Source organism: Trachypithecus francoisi, unplaced genomic scaffold (assembly GCF_009764315.1).
Source record: "Trachypithecus francoisi isolate TF-2019V2 unplaced genomic scaffold, Tfra_2.0 Lachesis_group13, whole genome shotgun sequence".
NCBI classification, from domain to species: domain Eukaryota; kingdom Metazoa; phylum Chordata; class Mammalia; order Primates; family Cercopithecidae; genus Trachypithecus; species Trachypithecus francoisi.
Window position 1 is genome coordinate 100308399 of NW_022681458.1, and position 16579 is coordinate 100324977.

Genomic DNA, 16579 nt, shown 5'->3' on the forward strand with positions numbered 1-16579 from the left:
GCGTCTAAGATTTATGACATTTTCCCCTACATCAAAGTAGAGGTCTAAATTCCTTAATCAATCTTTTTCATAAGCAGATATAGTACATCTTTTATCACCCTGAAAATATGTGTCAAGTATATATACACACATACATATATGCATATATAAGCATACCCACAAATATTTACAAATATATGTATGTGTGTGTTTCTGTGTTTAACATGTCTTTTTCTTGAATTCTGTGAATAGAACCAAAGGTGAGTTAAACTACAAGAGTTCAGTATAGATATTTTATTTCTGATGCTTACACACAACCTGTTTTTATTATCACTGAGGGAAAGAGGATGAATAAAAATGATTTCCCGTGAGATAAAAAAAATTATGTGCATGAAATGGATCTGTCCTTTCATACCTTCATCTGTTCAACTGTATCATAATGACAGAGCATATTTATTTATTTATTTAGAGACAGGGTCTCACCCTGTCCAGCAGGCTGGAGTGCAATGGTGTGATCTTGGTTCACTGCAGCCTCCACCTCCTGAGATCAAGTGATACTCCCACATCAGCCTCCTGAGTAGCTGGGACTACAGGCACACACCATCATACCCAGCTATATTTTAATTTTTTATATAGACAATGTTTCAACATGTTGCTCAGGCTGGTCTCGAACTCCTAGGCTCACGCCATCCACCCGCTTCAGGCTTTCAAAATGCTGGGAATACAGGCATGAGCCACCGTGCCCAGCCAACAAACAGTTTTCAAATTCTTGCAGAGATACTGCAATTGCCTCCTTTTATCCACTTGTATTGCATTCCAGTCTATTCTCATCACCATATGCAGGATATTTCTTTTTAAAATTAATACAAATATGGCTCTTTGAATGGCTAAAACCTTTCAGTGGATTTCCATGGGTCTTCAGGGCAAAGCTAAATGGCTTAGTGGGAACTTCTTTAGCTGGCCTTTGGTCTGCTTTATAGATTTGTCCTACCTTTTCTAAAATTATACAAATTACACTGAAATACTTGCTTCCCTGCAATCCAACCAATATTTTTAACTTTCTAGAGTAGTTCCTACCACACACAAAAAATTCCCCTAGAAGGGATTTTACCTGATAATTTCTACCTATATTCTATAATTGGCTCAGATCTCATCTTCTTTAAGAAGGTCTCACCCTGACAATCCAGGTTAAATTAGGTGTTTCTATTTGCAACTCCTTGATTATAATTTATAGATCAAATATATACTGATAAAAGATCCAAATGCATACTACTCTATGGTTCTACCACAGAAACAATAGAGACAAGATTCTTCTTATACGCTAAGATCCTATTGGGTGAATGGGCAATGACAATAGCAAAATGTCTCTAATGTCAACAGTTTCTGGTAAAGATGACTTTAACATTCCAGTATTAAACTTCTATGAAAGAGGTTAATTTTTATGGATAAAAATTTCATACATTATGCTAATTTATATTATATTTGTATACAAAAGTGTTTAGTACTCGTTTGTTCTAGCTAATTCATTGCTCAAGTTCTAGTATCCCATGTATTATTGATATTGTTCTACTGTAATAGAGATGTAATAGAGATATTAAAGAGATATTATTTTATTATAATATTATGAGAGCTGATTTCCAATTTTCAGGACTGAAAGCATCATGGCCAAGCTTTCTGTAGAAATTTGAGGCTTGATTACTCAATCATTTGTGTTCTAAAATAATCTCAAAATTGTTTTTAAAAAATAATTAGGCCTACCTGAAGATAAATAGGAAGTTCACAGAGGTGGACATTCATATTTAAGTCTGGTTTGGGTACCTGTGATTTTACTAAATGATTTTATTAATGATGTCTTTATTCATATTTCTGATTTTTGCCTTAAATTATTCTGGATCCAGATGTAATTCATTTTTATTCAAACTGCTTGGGCTATCACTGTGATTATTATTTGTTAATAATTTAAACAGCTTATGGTTGGGTCTAAGAGATGTGAGATGTTTGCACCCAAACAAAGCATGATATGGCACACAAAGAAGTAGAAGCTAATAAAACAATGTTGGAGTTTGCAGAATTTGGTCTTCGTTTTAACCACCATTTGCATTCAACTTTTAGTAAGCTGAGAAAAAACAAATATGCCATCATCCATATAGGTACACTGAAATGTGTAAAAGATGTGAGAAATTAAGGCAATCATTCATTCGTTCATTCAACAAATAGTTATTTGGCTCTTCCTAAGAGCTGGCCCCATTTAAGTTTCCATGTGCTTTAAGCCACTTTAGATGAAATTGGAAAGGGATAGAGGAGTATAAAAAGTTTGTGCTGAGTTTTTTAAAAATAAGATTATTAAAATTTTTATAAGTTCTATCTCTTAACTTTTTAAAACTTCAGTGTAGTCTCTTGAGTCCTGGCCAAACTGCTTAGATTATTCTTTTTTTTTTTTTTTCTGTTATTCTGGTGTGGAAGTATTCAGTGACAGTCTTTAATAAAAAATTCTGGATATTTCACTTTCTGCCTAAAAAATCTCATTTCTTCATTATTTCTTTTTCCAACAAGCCCAGATAGTCCAATTTTTTTCCTTAACATGTTGACAACTACTAACATTTATTGAGTGCTTAGCATCTGCTAAGCACTAAGTAGTTTTAAAATGGTATCTCTTTTCATTCTCTTTAGAACAAACCTATGAAGTTGGCACTATTATTTTCCTAATTTGTTACATAGACAAATTAACTCACATTAGTAAGTGAATTAAAACTATGCTGAAAAGTAACGTAGAGACCTAGAGTCAAGTCCTGGTCTGACTGTGTCTTCCTGATCTACGCGTTCTGTTAATGAAAATGCTATACTGCGTCTTAAAATAAGTATCCTATTCCATCAGCAACACACAATACCTAGTTCCAGGTGTAGCAAACTAATAGCTGTTCTTGAGCATGCGGTAACACTTCATTTCCCAGAAAAGGTCATGGACTGTGTGTTAGTCAATGGAATATAAGTGGAAGTAAATGTTGCCATTTCTAAGCTAAGACTTTAAAGAAGTTAGTGTGCATTCCTTTGACTGAATCCAGACAGAGGCTCTAGGACACAAAAGCCAAAGGACACAACTATGAATATTTTGGAAACCTTAACAGATGGAGAGAAAGTTAATTCCTGCCTGATGCATGAGTATAATATAGACATCTATCACTTTGAAGACACTTGTGATTGTATCTATTTGTAATCAATAACTATTCTACCTAACACATCAAGAGTTCTTATTAAAATATTTTTCATTATTTATTTCCTATTTCTTATCATAATCTAAATTTGTGAGAAAGTCTTCGTATCTCAGGATGATTTAGGCATATAGTCTTGATTTCTCTCTCTTTATATCTTATGGTCACCTTATCAATTTTCCATGAATTGTTTCAAATGCTTTGTGAAATGAGGCAATAGAAGAAAAAAGAAAGAGAGAGAGCAAGGGAGAGGAAGAAAAGAAAGGAGAGAGAGGGGAAAGACTAAAGGGAGAGGAAAAAAGGGAAGAGGAGCAATGAAAGAGGAAAGAGAAAAATGGGTTAGGAACAATGAGATCCTATGAGGGTATAACTGAGGAACATAAGAAATATTATATTTAGCCAACCTGAACCCCATTTCCAACCCCTTCCTCTTAGTCTCTCTCTACTGTAGGGCCATAGATGTGAAATATTTCCTTACTCATGCTCTTTCTTAGCTGCCATTTCAGGAAGCAGTGAGTCATTAGCAGGAATCTGCTAGGTTTTTTTCTGGGAAAGATTAGCACTTAGGATGAAAGAAACAGATGAAGCTGCCCTGCTGCTTCTCCCTTCTTCCTTCTCTCTGCCTGAAATAGAAATGAGATTTCTGGATTGGAGACAAATATCTTGTGACTGTGATGGAAAAAGTCCGGGAAAACTCTAAGGAAACTTGGGAGATGGCACTCAGACATAACTGAGTTGCTGAGTGCACCCCAGCAGCCCCCTGCCTCAAGTCTTTCGTGGTGAGAAAAAGAAATCTGTATTTTTCATCCAAGGTTAACATCGTTTCTTGTAGCTGAAAACATTCATCTTTGATTCAGAAGTATAAAAAGAAAGACAGATCCAAGAGATTGGTTAAAAAGGTCAAGAACAGAAAAGCTGAGTGTACTGGTCCAGAAAGATGGTGGCATGATGACACAGTAGAGACACCTTGTGGGTAACACAAATCTCGTTGGAGCATATTGATCCCAAGGTACATACAGGATATCCAGATGTAGTGGGAAGATGCAGGCTATTTCCTATTGTATGAGTAGCCTGGAGTCTGCACTTGACAGTGATAGCTGAATTATGGCAGTGGTTAAAAATCACTAGAGATAGTAATACAGGGGACAATCAGAAACATCTACAATGAGTGGGTGTAGGAAAGAAGTTCCTAGTAGAAACAAGTAACAGAATCTGAAAAATATAGAAACATAGAAATAAGGAAGAGCTCCAAAAAGCTGGGTTGGCACACCTTTATCTTGAAAGAGACATCTTCAAACTGATGTCTCTTGCCACATGCTGGCCCTCCCTTGTGATTGAGCTCTCTAATCTGTTTTCCTTGGCCTCCCCAACTTGCTACAATCTCAGGTCTCCTCAGTTAAGAAAAGCCTCAGTATCTTAAATTAATTGTTTGAATCAAAGTCATACTATCAATGGTTCTTTTTATTAATTAGTTTTCTTCCTTGATGATCACTGGAAATCTTGTATTTTCTCTCTCCTTCAAAATCAATTTCTATACCACCTACAGTCAAATTAGGAAAAGAAAGATAACCATATAGAAAAATGGGCAAGACACTTGAACAAGCATTTCATAAGCTATACAGAAAGATATACAGAAAGCCAATAAATATTGGAAGATTCTCAATCTTATCAATAATCAGGGAATTGCAAAATAAAACTGCCATGCATTACCACTGCAAACTACTTAGAACAACTAAAATTATAAAGACTGAAAATAGTAACTATTGGTGAGGCTTTAGTGAAACAGTCTAATACATGCTGGTAGAAGAACAACTTTTTTGAAGGATTGGCGTTATTGATTAGAAATATACAAATACCTTATGGTCCAGGAATTCTACTTCTAGGTATATACTTAACAGAAAAGTGTATGAATGTGTACCCCCCAAAATTTATGTGAATATTTAGAGTAGCATGGATTATTGTATTAATAGTTCTCAAATGAAAATAAAATCCAAATATCTACCCCCAATAAGATGGAAAAAAATTGTGATCTATTTCATACTATGTAAAAATACACTGAAATAAAAACAAAAACAAACAAAAGTACTGCTAGATATTGCATGAATGAATCTCACACATACAAAAGTCAGCAAACAAGCCAAACACAAAACAAAGTTTATAAAACATGAGCATCTAAAATCCCAAATTCAGAAATCTGAAAGGTTCCAAAATCCAAAACTTTTTGAACACTGACAGAATGTTCAAAGAATAAAAATTTCATTGAAGCACTTGAAATTTCCAGATTTGGTGTGTTCAAGCAGTAAGTATAATGTAAATATTCCAAAATCCAAAAATATCCAAAATACTTCTAGTCCTAAGTATCTCAGGTAAGAAATACTCAACCTGCATATGCCTTCGTATAAAGTTCAAAACTAGACAAAATAATGCATTTATATAAAGTTCAAAATGGACAAAGCTGACCATGTGGTTAGAAGTCAGGGGAATTGTAAATTTGAAAGGGGGATGCTATGGTCTAAATATCGGTCTCCCCAGACTCCAATTTTGTATGTTACAACCTTACACCCAATGTTACAGTATTAGGAGGTCAGCGCTTTGGAAGTGATTAAGCCATCATGAAGTGATTCCTCATGAATGGAATTAGTCCCTTTGTATTAGAGGCTCTAGACAGCTCCCTTAGCCCTTCTGCCATGTGAGGAAGGGCAAAGCAACAAGGCATCATCTGTGAAACAAATAGCAGCCCTAAGCAGACACCAAGTGTGCTGGCATCTTGATCTTGCACTTCCCAGCCTACAGAACTGTGAGCAATATATTTATGTTGTGTTTACATTACCCAGTTTAACGTATTTTGTTAGAGCAGCCCAAGTGGACAGAGACAGAAGGTAACAGGTACTATTTGGAAGAAGACACAATTGAGGATTCTGAGTGTTGGAAATACTTTTTTTCATGATAGGGGTGATGGTTATAAGGCCTCAAAATCACCCATGAAGCTATTTGCTTATGATTCATGCTGTTTTTGGTACAAGTACATTTCTTAAATTAAAGTATTTATCACAATTTCTGTTTCTTCTTCCTTATACATGACTATGAAGATTTTACTCCAGAACCTCCTGATTGACTCTCACTGCTCCATCCCACCATCATTTTGTATTCCCACCATGCTTTATTTCTGAAAAGTTGTTTTTGCCTCACATGTCCAAATCTACCAGTGACTGTGTTATGCCCTTTGCTCCTAGAATTTCCTATCTCTTTCTTGATTGACACCTTTAATTTCTTCTCTGCCTCTCTCTTCAGCTTTATTCATAGATGACTAGACCACCCAAGAGACCTATCGAAGTCTACATTTCAAAGAACTTTGCCTCACCTTGGTTGATAGTACGAGGAACTGCATAGCAAGAGGGTAAAAATTTGTTAGAATAATCTTGATAATGGATAAATCTACATCTGCTATATACCCATTTTATTCCCATAGGATTGATTGCTTCTTCATAGTTACATTTAAAGCTGCTCATTCATTCCTACTTTCATTTATTTGACTGAGAGTTCCATGAGACTAACTTGGTAGACATTTATTATATTTTTTAAGTTAAAGAAAGCCTGCAAAACATTTAACAAATTTAGCAATCAAAGTACTTAAGTATGAGATTTACATATAAAACCTAAAGTAAACAAATTTATTTTGTGTTTCAATGGGAAACAAAAGAAAGTGTCTATCTCAACCACTTTATAATGTCATATTAATTGAGAAGAGTATAAAGGTAAGGAAACCATCATTTAATGGCAGAATGTGTGCCAATCCATTTGGTGTTTTATATTCATCATTCTCACACTGAATGTATAAGGTGGGTGCTGTTATGTTAAATTAGCACTTTTAAGAGAGAGATGCAGAGAAGTCAAGTAACTTGCTTAAGATCATGTAACAATGAAATGACCTTGCCAAGATTTGAACCTCGGATTGTGTGATTGAAAACTCATGGTCTTTCTTCTGTATCTTGCTGTCTTATATATAGGAAGGTTAACGAGACATACAGATATACTAAGGAAGCAGGGACTGCTGATTACTTGTATAACATTTTAAAATATGATTTTTTATTGGCCTCCCTTTATTTTGGTGCTTAACATTTAATATCTAAATTAAGAAGACATTATCTTTATATCTTTTGTAATGCACCACTTTCAGAGTTATCCATCAAACCAGTTGGAAGTCGTTGTTAGAAATTCCTAGAGACTGCTGATAACAGTGCTAAATATCTTTTCTTTAGTTCCATTCATTAGCTTCAATAACTGAATATATTAACTAGACCTCACACGTATATTAATCCCATAACTTATTAATGCTCAGAATAAAATTCAATTGTTACATTTTTAAATACATGACTTGATTGCTGAAAGAAATAGAAGTGCTATTTAAGGATTTTAAACACAAATTGTGACTGTTGAATGTTGCCTCTTTAATTTTTTTCAAATAAATACTAAAACCACTTTTTACAAACACTTATATACAAAGAGACCCGACTTCAAAACAATTTAACTGTGATTTAGTAGTGGGTAGGAAAAAAATAAAGCTCTCGTTACAGGCAGCATAAAAATTTTTCAAGAGTCTTAGAAATAAAATGGCCTCCTTAAAGTAACTTGTATAAAATTTGATCTACTGATAAAATTTAATTCTGCATTTCTTCTTTAGATACTCAGTGTTAAGTGAAAACTGATTTATATTTAGAATGAGTTATGACAAAGTACCAGTTGAATTTTTAACAGACCTAGCATGTAGTTCCTATCCTAAGTATTTTGCCTGCTGCCTGCTGACTGACCAGCTGAGTACCAATGGCATTACCTGCAGCTTGCCTGGCCTGTTGACTAGAGGCAAATGCACAGAGCGGCTGCTACTAAGGAGGTGAGACCACAAAAGTGCCAAAAAAAAAAAAAAAAAAAAAAAAAAGCACTTTAAATAGAGATGCCTAAAGCAAAAAAGAATACAGATTTTCTTTTAACTGTAAGGCTTACTCTTTTTTTTTTTTTTTCTTTTGAGACGGAGTCTTGCTCTCTTGCCCAGGCTGTAGTGCAGGGGTACAATCTCGGCTCACTGCAACTTCTGCCTCCTGGGTTCAAGCGACTCTCCTGCCTCAGCCTCCCGAATAGCTGGGATTACAGGCACCCACCACCATGCCCAGCTAATTTTTGTATTTTTAGTAGAGACAGGATTCCACTATTTTGGTCAGGCTGGTCTCGAACTTCTGATCCTGTGATCTGCCCGCCTTAGCCTCCCAAGGTTCTGGGATTACAGGTGTGAGCCACTGCACCCCACCCAAGGCTTATTCTTTTTTTTTTAACTATTGAAATAGTTTTACTCAGACACAAGCTAAAGTACTTCACAAGTCATGCAATTAGAACACTCTTAAGTAGAGTGATGTTTGGAGTAAGGTGGGAAGAAGTAAATGGTGTGCATACCTTCGCTTGCCCAGCTTTTGTGATGGCAGGAATATTAAAGTGCTGTCCAGTGTAAAAATGTACCCCACTGAACAGGATCACTGCAATTGAGTCTCCTTCCTTCTCAATTACTTCAAGGATATCTTCTATTCTTAAGGTTTCTTCCCCCTAAATCAAGTTAGGCACAAGTTAGGTCATATCGATAATAATAAATTTGTAATTTCATATTGCCGATCTAAATTTCACCATGAGCTCTTTTGCATTAGAAGATTTTTTTTTTTTTTCAGATTAAGGCTCTTTAAAAATCTGACATAGAAGCAGCATTTAAGCATAATTTTTATTATTAAGAAATGATAATTAAAAAGTAAAAAGTGGTTTTTAAAGTGAAAGTCTGCAAAAGCCTAATTGTTTGATTTATTCTCTAGTTTTTAAAAATTAATTCGTAACATTTCCACAGCTATAAGTTGTTTTCTCCTTATTCCTGACTAATAAAACACCATAAAGTGCAAGAAGTCCATTATATAGCAAAATAAATGATCAGAAATTGGTATTGTATTTATCAGTCTAATATCCTGTTATTTTTTTCCAAAAACATGCCAGGTACGGTGACTCACGCCTGTAATCCCAGCACTTAGGGATATCAAGGTGGGCAGATCACCTGAGGTAAGGAGTTCGAGACCAGCTTGGCCAACATGGTGAAACCCAGTCTTTATTAAAAATACAAAAATTATCTGAGTGTGGTGGTGCATGCCTGTAATCCCAGCTACTTGGGTGGCTGAGGTATCTACCCAGTAAGTTTTCATTTTTTTTTTTTTTTTGAAATGGAGCTTCACTTTTGTTGCCCAGGCTGGAGTGCAAAGGCATGATCTTGGCTCACCACAACCTCTGCCTCCTGGGTTCAAGTGATTCTCCTGCCTCAGCCTTCCAAGTAGCTGGGATTATAGGCATGTGCCACCACATCCGGCTAATTTTGTATTTTTAGTACAGATGGGGTTTCTCCGTGTTGGTCAGGCTGGTCTTGAACTCCCGACCTCAAGTGATCTGCCCACCTCAACCTCCCAAAGTGCTGGGATTACAGGCGTGAGCCACTGCACCTGGCCATGAATTTTCTCCAGTGCTGCCTGACATGATTTTGAGGTCAATGCATCATTAATTACATTAATATATGGGGGAAGCTCATTAAGATATCATCCTATAGTTTACTTTTAATTTTTAATTATCTTGGTATTTGCCAATTACTCTGCTCATGTTACGAGAGTATGTGTGTGTGTGTGAGTGTGTATGTGTGTGGGTGTGTAATACACTCTCTACTAGAAGAAACTAGGAATTTGTTTACAAAATGGGCATCAATAAAAATTGGCATCCCAATATTAACTGGATTGTTATTAAAATCTCTGAATTATTAAGTGAAGTGTATTTTATATAAATAAAAGAATTTCACTAATTGTAAGTAAAATTAATAACTTGGCAATCCAAAACTCTTTATTCTTAAAATAATCTATATGGTTTACCCACTATAATTTCCAATAAAGTGGTAAGGAAAATATTATAGATACTAATACTTAATTTATATCTAAAACAATCAGTATTAAGCACATAAGAAATATATTTCTCGATGACAGGATATGGCCCTCTCTCATATTGATGTATTCTAAGTAATGCTCTGGTCCCAAGATTATGAGTAACTCATGAAACTCCACAATATTGGTCACTTATGTCATTATTAGTAGCTATATTCATTTTTGCTAGAAACTAACAATTTATATCCTCTCAGGTGAGAATTTTTTATTCCATTAATTTATTGCATGTTGGCAAATGGAAATGAACAAAGTATATCTTTAATTTATTCAAAGTAATTCTGGGTTGAAAGAAGTAATTGTTCAAACGATGACTTAGTGGCCTGGGATCCTCTTATGTGAAACCCAAAATTTATTCTGTATGATTCACCTAGTGACAAATTACACAAGTTGCAGGGTTTACATGTCAAAGTCTGTGCAGCTGAGCCTTATATCTCTATTAATGTAAAGTACACATTTAGGTCTTAGGTCAAGCCTGATTAGATACATGCTTTTATTATCTGTTTAAATATAAAGGAGTCTCAGAGAATAAAGTAACTTTCCCAAAGTCACATACCCAGTAAACTGGAGAGTCTGAGACTTCACTGGAAATATTAACCAGGCTGTAAATCCCAAACTCTTCCCATAATACCACATCCCTTTCTCCACTATCTACTCTAAATACTAAAAGAAAATGTCTGATACTTAGAATAAGAGGGGACATGAAAGATAGTCACGATTCCATTTCAACAAATAATTCTGGTCTTTAGCATGATTTTAATGGCACCCATGGGCACGACATTTGAAATTGAAAATGATATACTGAATTTGTCACCCTTTTCCCATCCCATTGAAGAATATGGCAGACTCCAGTGGTATTAACAGAAAAATAGTTTGCTTGCTATTTGGCTAGCCCTTGAAAAATGAAAATAAATACACATCTGAGTTATTCTCTATTTTAAGCAAAATGATCTAATAGTAACAGAAGTATGGGTCCTTCATGCTTTCTTGAAAGTTCCATTAAAATAATGAAGATTTTAATAAACTTTTGAGGAAAATGAAGAAAAAATCGATACTAAAAGTATGATGAATATTTCTTTCTTTCTCATATACCTCTCTTGGCTTTATCATCCGCATACTTTCTTCAATGTTAAGTCCGTGAAGTTGTAGTTGTGACTCAATAGCATACTAAAAAGGAAAGATGATTTATTTATCAAATCAAGCTGAGAGCACAGAAGTACACTGAAATAACAAAGTAAAAATAAAGGCATTATTATTATATTAAATCCAAGGTGAAGGTTAAAACACCTAAACAAAATACACAACAGAGAAGAACCACTTAATAAAATTCACATATAGAATTCTGAACATTCTTTGAGATGGATGAAAACAGAGGGATCTTCTTGATTTAAGAAATTATAAGAGATTTTAGAATAAGAAATTAAATAATCTAAGTCAAAGTCAGAATTTGCAAAATAAGCAAAGTGAATAGTAGCGACTCGTTGTGCTTGAACCTAGGATATAGAAATGGCTTACCCTAGGAAGAGTAAGTTAGCCAACAAAAGGCATTAAGAAGTTTACTTCATAAAGAGTATCAGACATGTATGCAGATAAGCCACCACACCAACCTGGAATCTTTTGCAGATATTAGGATTTTGATCCATTGTAGTAAGATATTAGGGTTTTATTCCTTTTGACATAATTACTTGCCCTGAAATTACAAGGGCTAGAATAATAGTAATAATACAGAGAAATAAAGTTTCTCTAACACTAAAACTAAAATATAAAATGTACTTTTGAAATTAATTAATTAGTTTATTTATTTATTATTTACTTTATAAAGACGAGGTCTCACTATGTTGCCCAGGTTTGTCTCAAACTGCTGGGCTCAAGTGTTCCTCCTGCCTTGGTTTCCTGAAGTGTTGACATTACAGGCATGAGCCACTGTGCCTAGCCTTACAATGTACTTTTACTTGTGTTTATGTCTGAAACCATTACATTTCTTATCAAGAACAAACATCTCGGCCGGGCGCGGTGGCTCAAGCCTGTAATCCCAGCACTTTGGGAGGCCGAGACGGGCGGATCACGAGGTCAGGAGATCGAGACCATCCTGGCTAACACGGTGAAACCCCGTCTCTACTAAAAAATACAAAAAAAACTAGCCGGGCGAGGTGGCGGGCGCCTGTAGTCCCAGCTACTCAGGAGGCTGAGGCAGGAGAATGGCGTGAACTCGGGAGGCGGAGCTTGTAGTGAGCTGAGATCCGGCCACTGCACTCCAGCCTGGGCGACAGAGCGAGACTCCATCTCAAAAAAAAAAAAAAAAAAAGAACAAACATCTCATCCAGTAAGAAACTACCAATTTCTTATCAAGTAAAGTAATGTGACTTTTTTTTAGTAAATCACAAGAAATATTTTTAATCTCCAATAAATAATATTTCAATAACAAGGGGCCAACATGCTAGCATGATATGAAAAGAAACTGGACAAATAAAAGTTTATATTCCTATTCTATTTAGCTAAAGGGTTAAGCACTGGGGTTTGTATTGATTTGATTTCATAAAACAGCAACAAGAATTAATAAAACATTTATAACTGCACTTGATTTAGACCAGTGGTTTGCTCAGTGTCTTTAAAAAGACTAATAAATCAATGCTCCTATTCAGTCCTCTCTTCCCTTAACAGGTGTTTTACTTTAACACAAGAAATAAAGCTATAATCTATTTAAAAAATCTAAATCAAAAGCATTTGACAGATCTTTTTATTGTAAGATTGCTTGGAAAAGCTTAGTGAGTAAACTTTCAAGTCAGGCAAATGATACACTGCTCTAGGAAGAGTAGAAAGAACAGAAATATAATTTGAAGAAGTCCTTACATGATCAGAAGGGAAGGCTTTGGCTTCTAGAAGAATTTTGTATCGTTTTGGCGTAGGCTTAAAAAATGATAACTGCAATAAAATGGATTTATTGAGAAAGCATTAATGCACAATTTATACATTTGTTCATTTTATGACACACTTTCATTTTATAATCTCCAGTATTTTAAAGACATTAATTAACTCAACATCTTATGTGTTTGTCAGGGCTACCTTTTCAATTAGCCTGTTTCCAGTGAATTGCAAAGAGAAAGAAGATATTGGCTCAATTTGCTTATCAATGAAACAGCAAACTCGGGGAAAAATGTGAATGAGATAACAAATCCTCAAACTTTACTTATATATTAGTTGATGAAACTTAAAGTCTGATGATTAACAACAAAAAAAGATGTTAATTGAAAAATTAGCTTCCCAAAGCATTTCATGGTAATTTTGATGGCATCACACTGAAATATTATGGTCTATGTATGTCTTATTTGTATTGACAGTAGCTCATTTGTTCAGTGAAGCTCTTTCATTTCTCCACACCGTTCCTAGAGAGTGATATTAACAGTAATAACAATGAAGATAATAGCTACTATTAACTGGGTGTTGATCACTGGCCAGGGTGCTAAAGCAATTTTCACATATTATTACATTTAATTATCATGCAGATCTTTGAGGTAGATATCATATTTCTCATTTTTACAAAGGAGAATGTTAAGACTTAGAGATGCCAAAAGCCTTTTTTCAACCTCAAATAGGCATTATGTAATTTAGCTGGGAGTCAAATCCAGGGATATCTGAACTTGCAGACATGTTTCCAAAACATACTTAAAAAATGAAGTCAAGATTCTTCAAAGCATTGGGCAATCATCATTCACACAATATCCCAAATAGATAATATATTTGACATTTTAAGGTAAAACTATTTATTAAGATGTGTGAAGTACTTCAAACACATTACTCATTTAAGGTACTAGCCCCTTTTTAAAAATTTAATTCCCCAAATCTTTTTTAACCTATATTAATCTACAAAAGTATACTGATCCACTAACTCACTCTGCTGAAGCTATTGGAAAATTGTCTTTCCAAAAAGCTCAGTGCTTTGCTAGCATTGTACATCACTGTTTTGTAGGCTTGCAAGTAATTTGCCTATTTACCCATCATGGCTCTTATTCTTTATTTTCCCAGACAAGAACTGTTCATTATTCTAAAGCTCTTCTCAAGAGTCAACTCTTCCATGATCAGGAAGAAGCTATTATATCATGGTCCAGCATTTCCTAGTAAAAATGAAAATAACCTCACAATTTATTTTTAAATAAGAAACTCCCAGAAGCTCATGAATTAAAGATAGAAAAACATCAGATTCTGTAAACGAATGTGTTCTAAATATTAGTGGGAGAGAAAACTTACCAATAGAAGATGTAAATTTACAGTCAAAGCATTCATTAGGGCTATTTCTTTCTCATTGGCTCCTGTAAAAAAAGCATATCATAATTTAGATGTTTCTATTATGTCTAAAGATACTAAAAAAACAAGAAAGAAGGCTTCACTCAATCATTCTTAACGTCTTTAGAGATAAGGGCGTATTTGATGTGTCATCACAAAGAAATGGAAATTTTCCCACTTGACTCATTTTATCAAATGATATCTGGACTTAGATGCACATAGCTAGCTAAAATTATGTTTCTTTTATGATGTAGTAAATAACAACAAAATAATGAAGCATTTGCTTTTGCCTGTAAACTAAAAAATGATATATTCTATTATCAGCTCAATTGTCAAATTCCCAAGGAGCATATTTTTGTGGTAAGTATATCTTCAAAGGAATCTAAAAAGATATTAAGGCCAATTACATTTTTAAAGTTGGTTGCTTCTAACATCAAATTAAAATGCACCTTTTATAAAAAGAGGTTACTTTGTGAATCAAAACTCACTGTTATTACAGTGAAATACATAACAAGACAAAACGGCTGCATAGCAAATTATGACCCAAATAGCTCTGACGTTTATTCATACATGCTGAGATAAAAGATAATATAGACATGTATTGTCTGATGAGAAAATATGCTAAAGTTAGATATCCACTACATAATTATTAATATAATCTGATCTAATTCCTGCTAACAAGGGTTTTGACACTAGAAACAGACCCAGAGACAGGGAATACATTGGTTAGTTAAGAATTCAGGGAGGCCGAGACGGGTGGATCACGAGGTCAGCAGATCGAGACCATCCTGGCTAACATGGTGAAACCCCGTCTCTACTAAAAAATACAAAAAACTAGCCGGGCGAGATGGCGGGCGCCTGTAGTCCCAGCTACTTGGGAGGCTGAGGCAGGAGAATGGCGTGAACCCGGGAGGCGGAGCTTGCAGTGAGCTGAGATCCGGCCACTGCACTCCAGCCTGGGTGGCAGAGCGAGACTCCGCCTCAAAAAAAAAAAAAAAAAAAAAAAGAATTCAAAGCATAATAACAACAATAATAATACTTTCCATGTTTTGAGTTCTTATGATGTTTCTTCAAGGCAATTAGACCTGTGTAATAGAAATTATGTCTCTTTACTGTCACTGAGAAAAATGGGATGTGTACCTCAATGTTTGAAGGCTGAACTAGATATTAGAGAATATGTATAATACAAATCCTACATTTTGTATCCAGAGGGATATTTCTGAGAGAGTCCTATTTTAAAAGAATAGACAGTAAGTAGAATAAATCTAATAGATTCCAGGATAAGTTCACTAGAGGGAAAGAGCCATGTAAATAAGTATATAATTTAAGAATTTATATTTCAACATAGCCATTTAAGGAAGGACCTGTATCTTTATTGTGTCAAGGAAAACTTCTTGTTGCATTTGCCACATAGATTTCTCCATTTGACAGACAAGGTTGATGAACAAGTGGTGGAAGTTAAAAGATGTATCTCTGATCATTGTAAGGTCAATAATATCTAACGTCAAGGGGCAATAAGAAAAATCTCACTGTATATTCCTAGAACTAAATAAAATTTGTCCTAGATATACTAAATAGATATGAATATAAGCTTATGTTGCATATAGTGACATATGCCTTCTTCTTCTCCATGTTTCAAAGAGAAGATTTCTTTGAAATATGGTTTAAAAAATACCACCATCTTCATCATATTTGTTTCTTTACATTATTGTGGAGGCTAAAGCAACTCCATATTGGGTGTTAACCTGACATATTGGCTTCTGAGTAACCCTTATTCTGGGAATGCCTTTAAGATATCTGTTTAAACTACTGCTCCCATAAATCCTGCCCTTAGGCAGATTCACATAGCATTCTTGCCTTTCCCTGAGAGGTTGACTTCAATTGTTCCACACAATCCTTCCTTGTCTTCTTTTACATGTAAGTTCTGCCTCTGGTGAGTAATGGTGTGGCGGGGGGGTGGGTGAGGGGGGAATTCACTATCTAATCTTGCTGTTGCCAGTTGCCGGGACATCATGACTTCTGTTTCTCACTCCCTATTAAATGTTTCTTTCTGAGAAACTGGATTTGTCAGTCTCTTTCTTGGGTCTTTCAGCTACCTCCGATTTGGGT

General features: G+C 34.9%; 1 protein-coding gene across 11 annotated transcripts in view; it reads right to left on the reverse strand.

Annotated features, from left to right (window-relative positions):
• KYNU (kynureninase) overlaps positions 1-16579 on the reverse strand; it is a 163449-nt gene that overhangs the window by 72096 nt on the left and 74774 nt on the right. For all 11 annotated transcript variants that reach the window (XR_004441791.1, XM_033231623.1, XM_033231620.1 and 8 more), the window contains 4 exons: positions 14435-14496; positions 13040-13111; positions 11282-11356; positions 8634-8780 (listed from right to left, as the gene is read on the reverse strand). Coding sequence is in view for 10 of the 11 variants with exons in the window: in XM_033231623.1 (XP_033087514.1) it covers positions 8634-8780; positions 11282-11356; positions 13040-13111; positions 14435-14496 (356 nt within the window). In the remaining variant the exon portion in view is untranslated. The remainder of the gene's footprint in view (positions 1-8633; positions 8781-11281; positions 11357-13039; positions 13112-14434; positions 14497-16579) is intronic.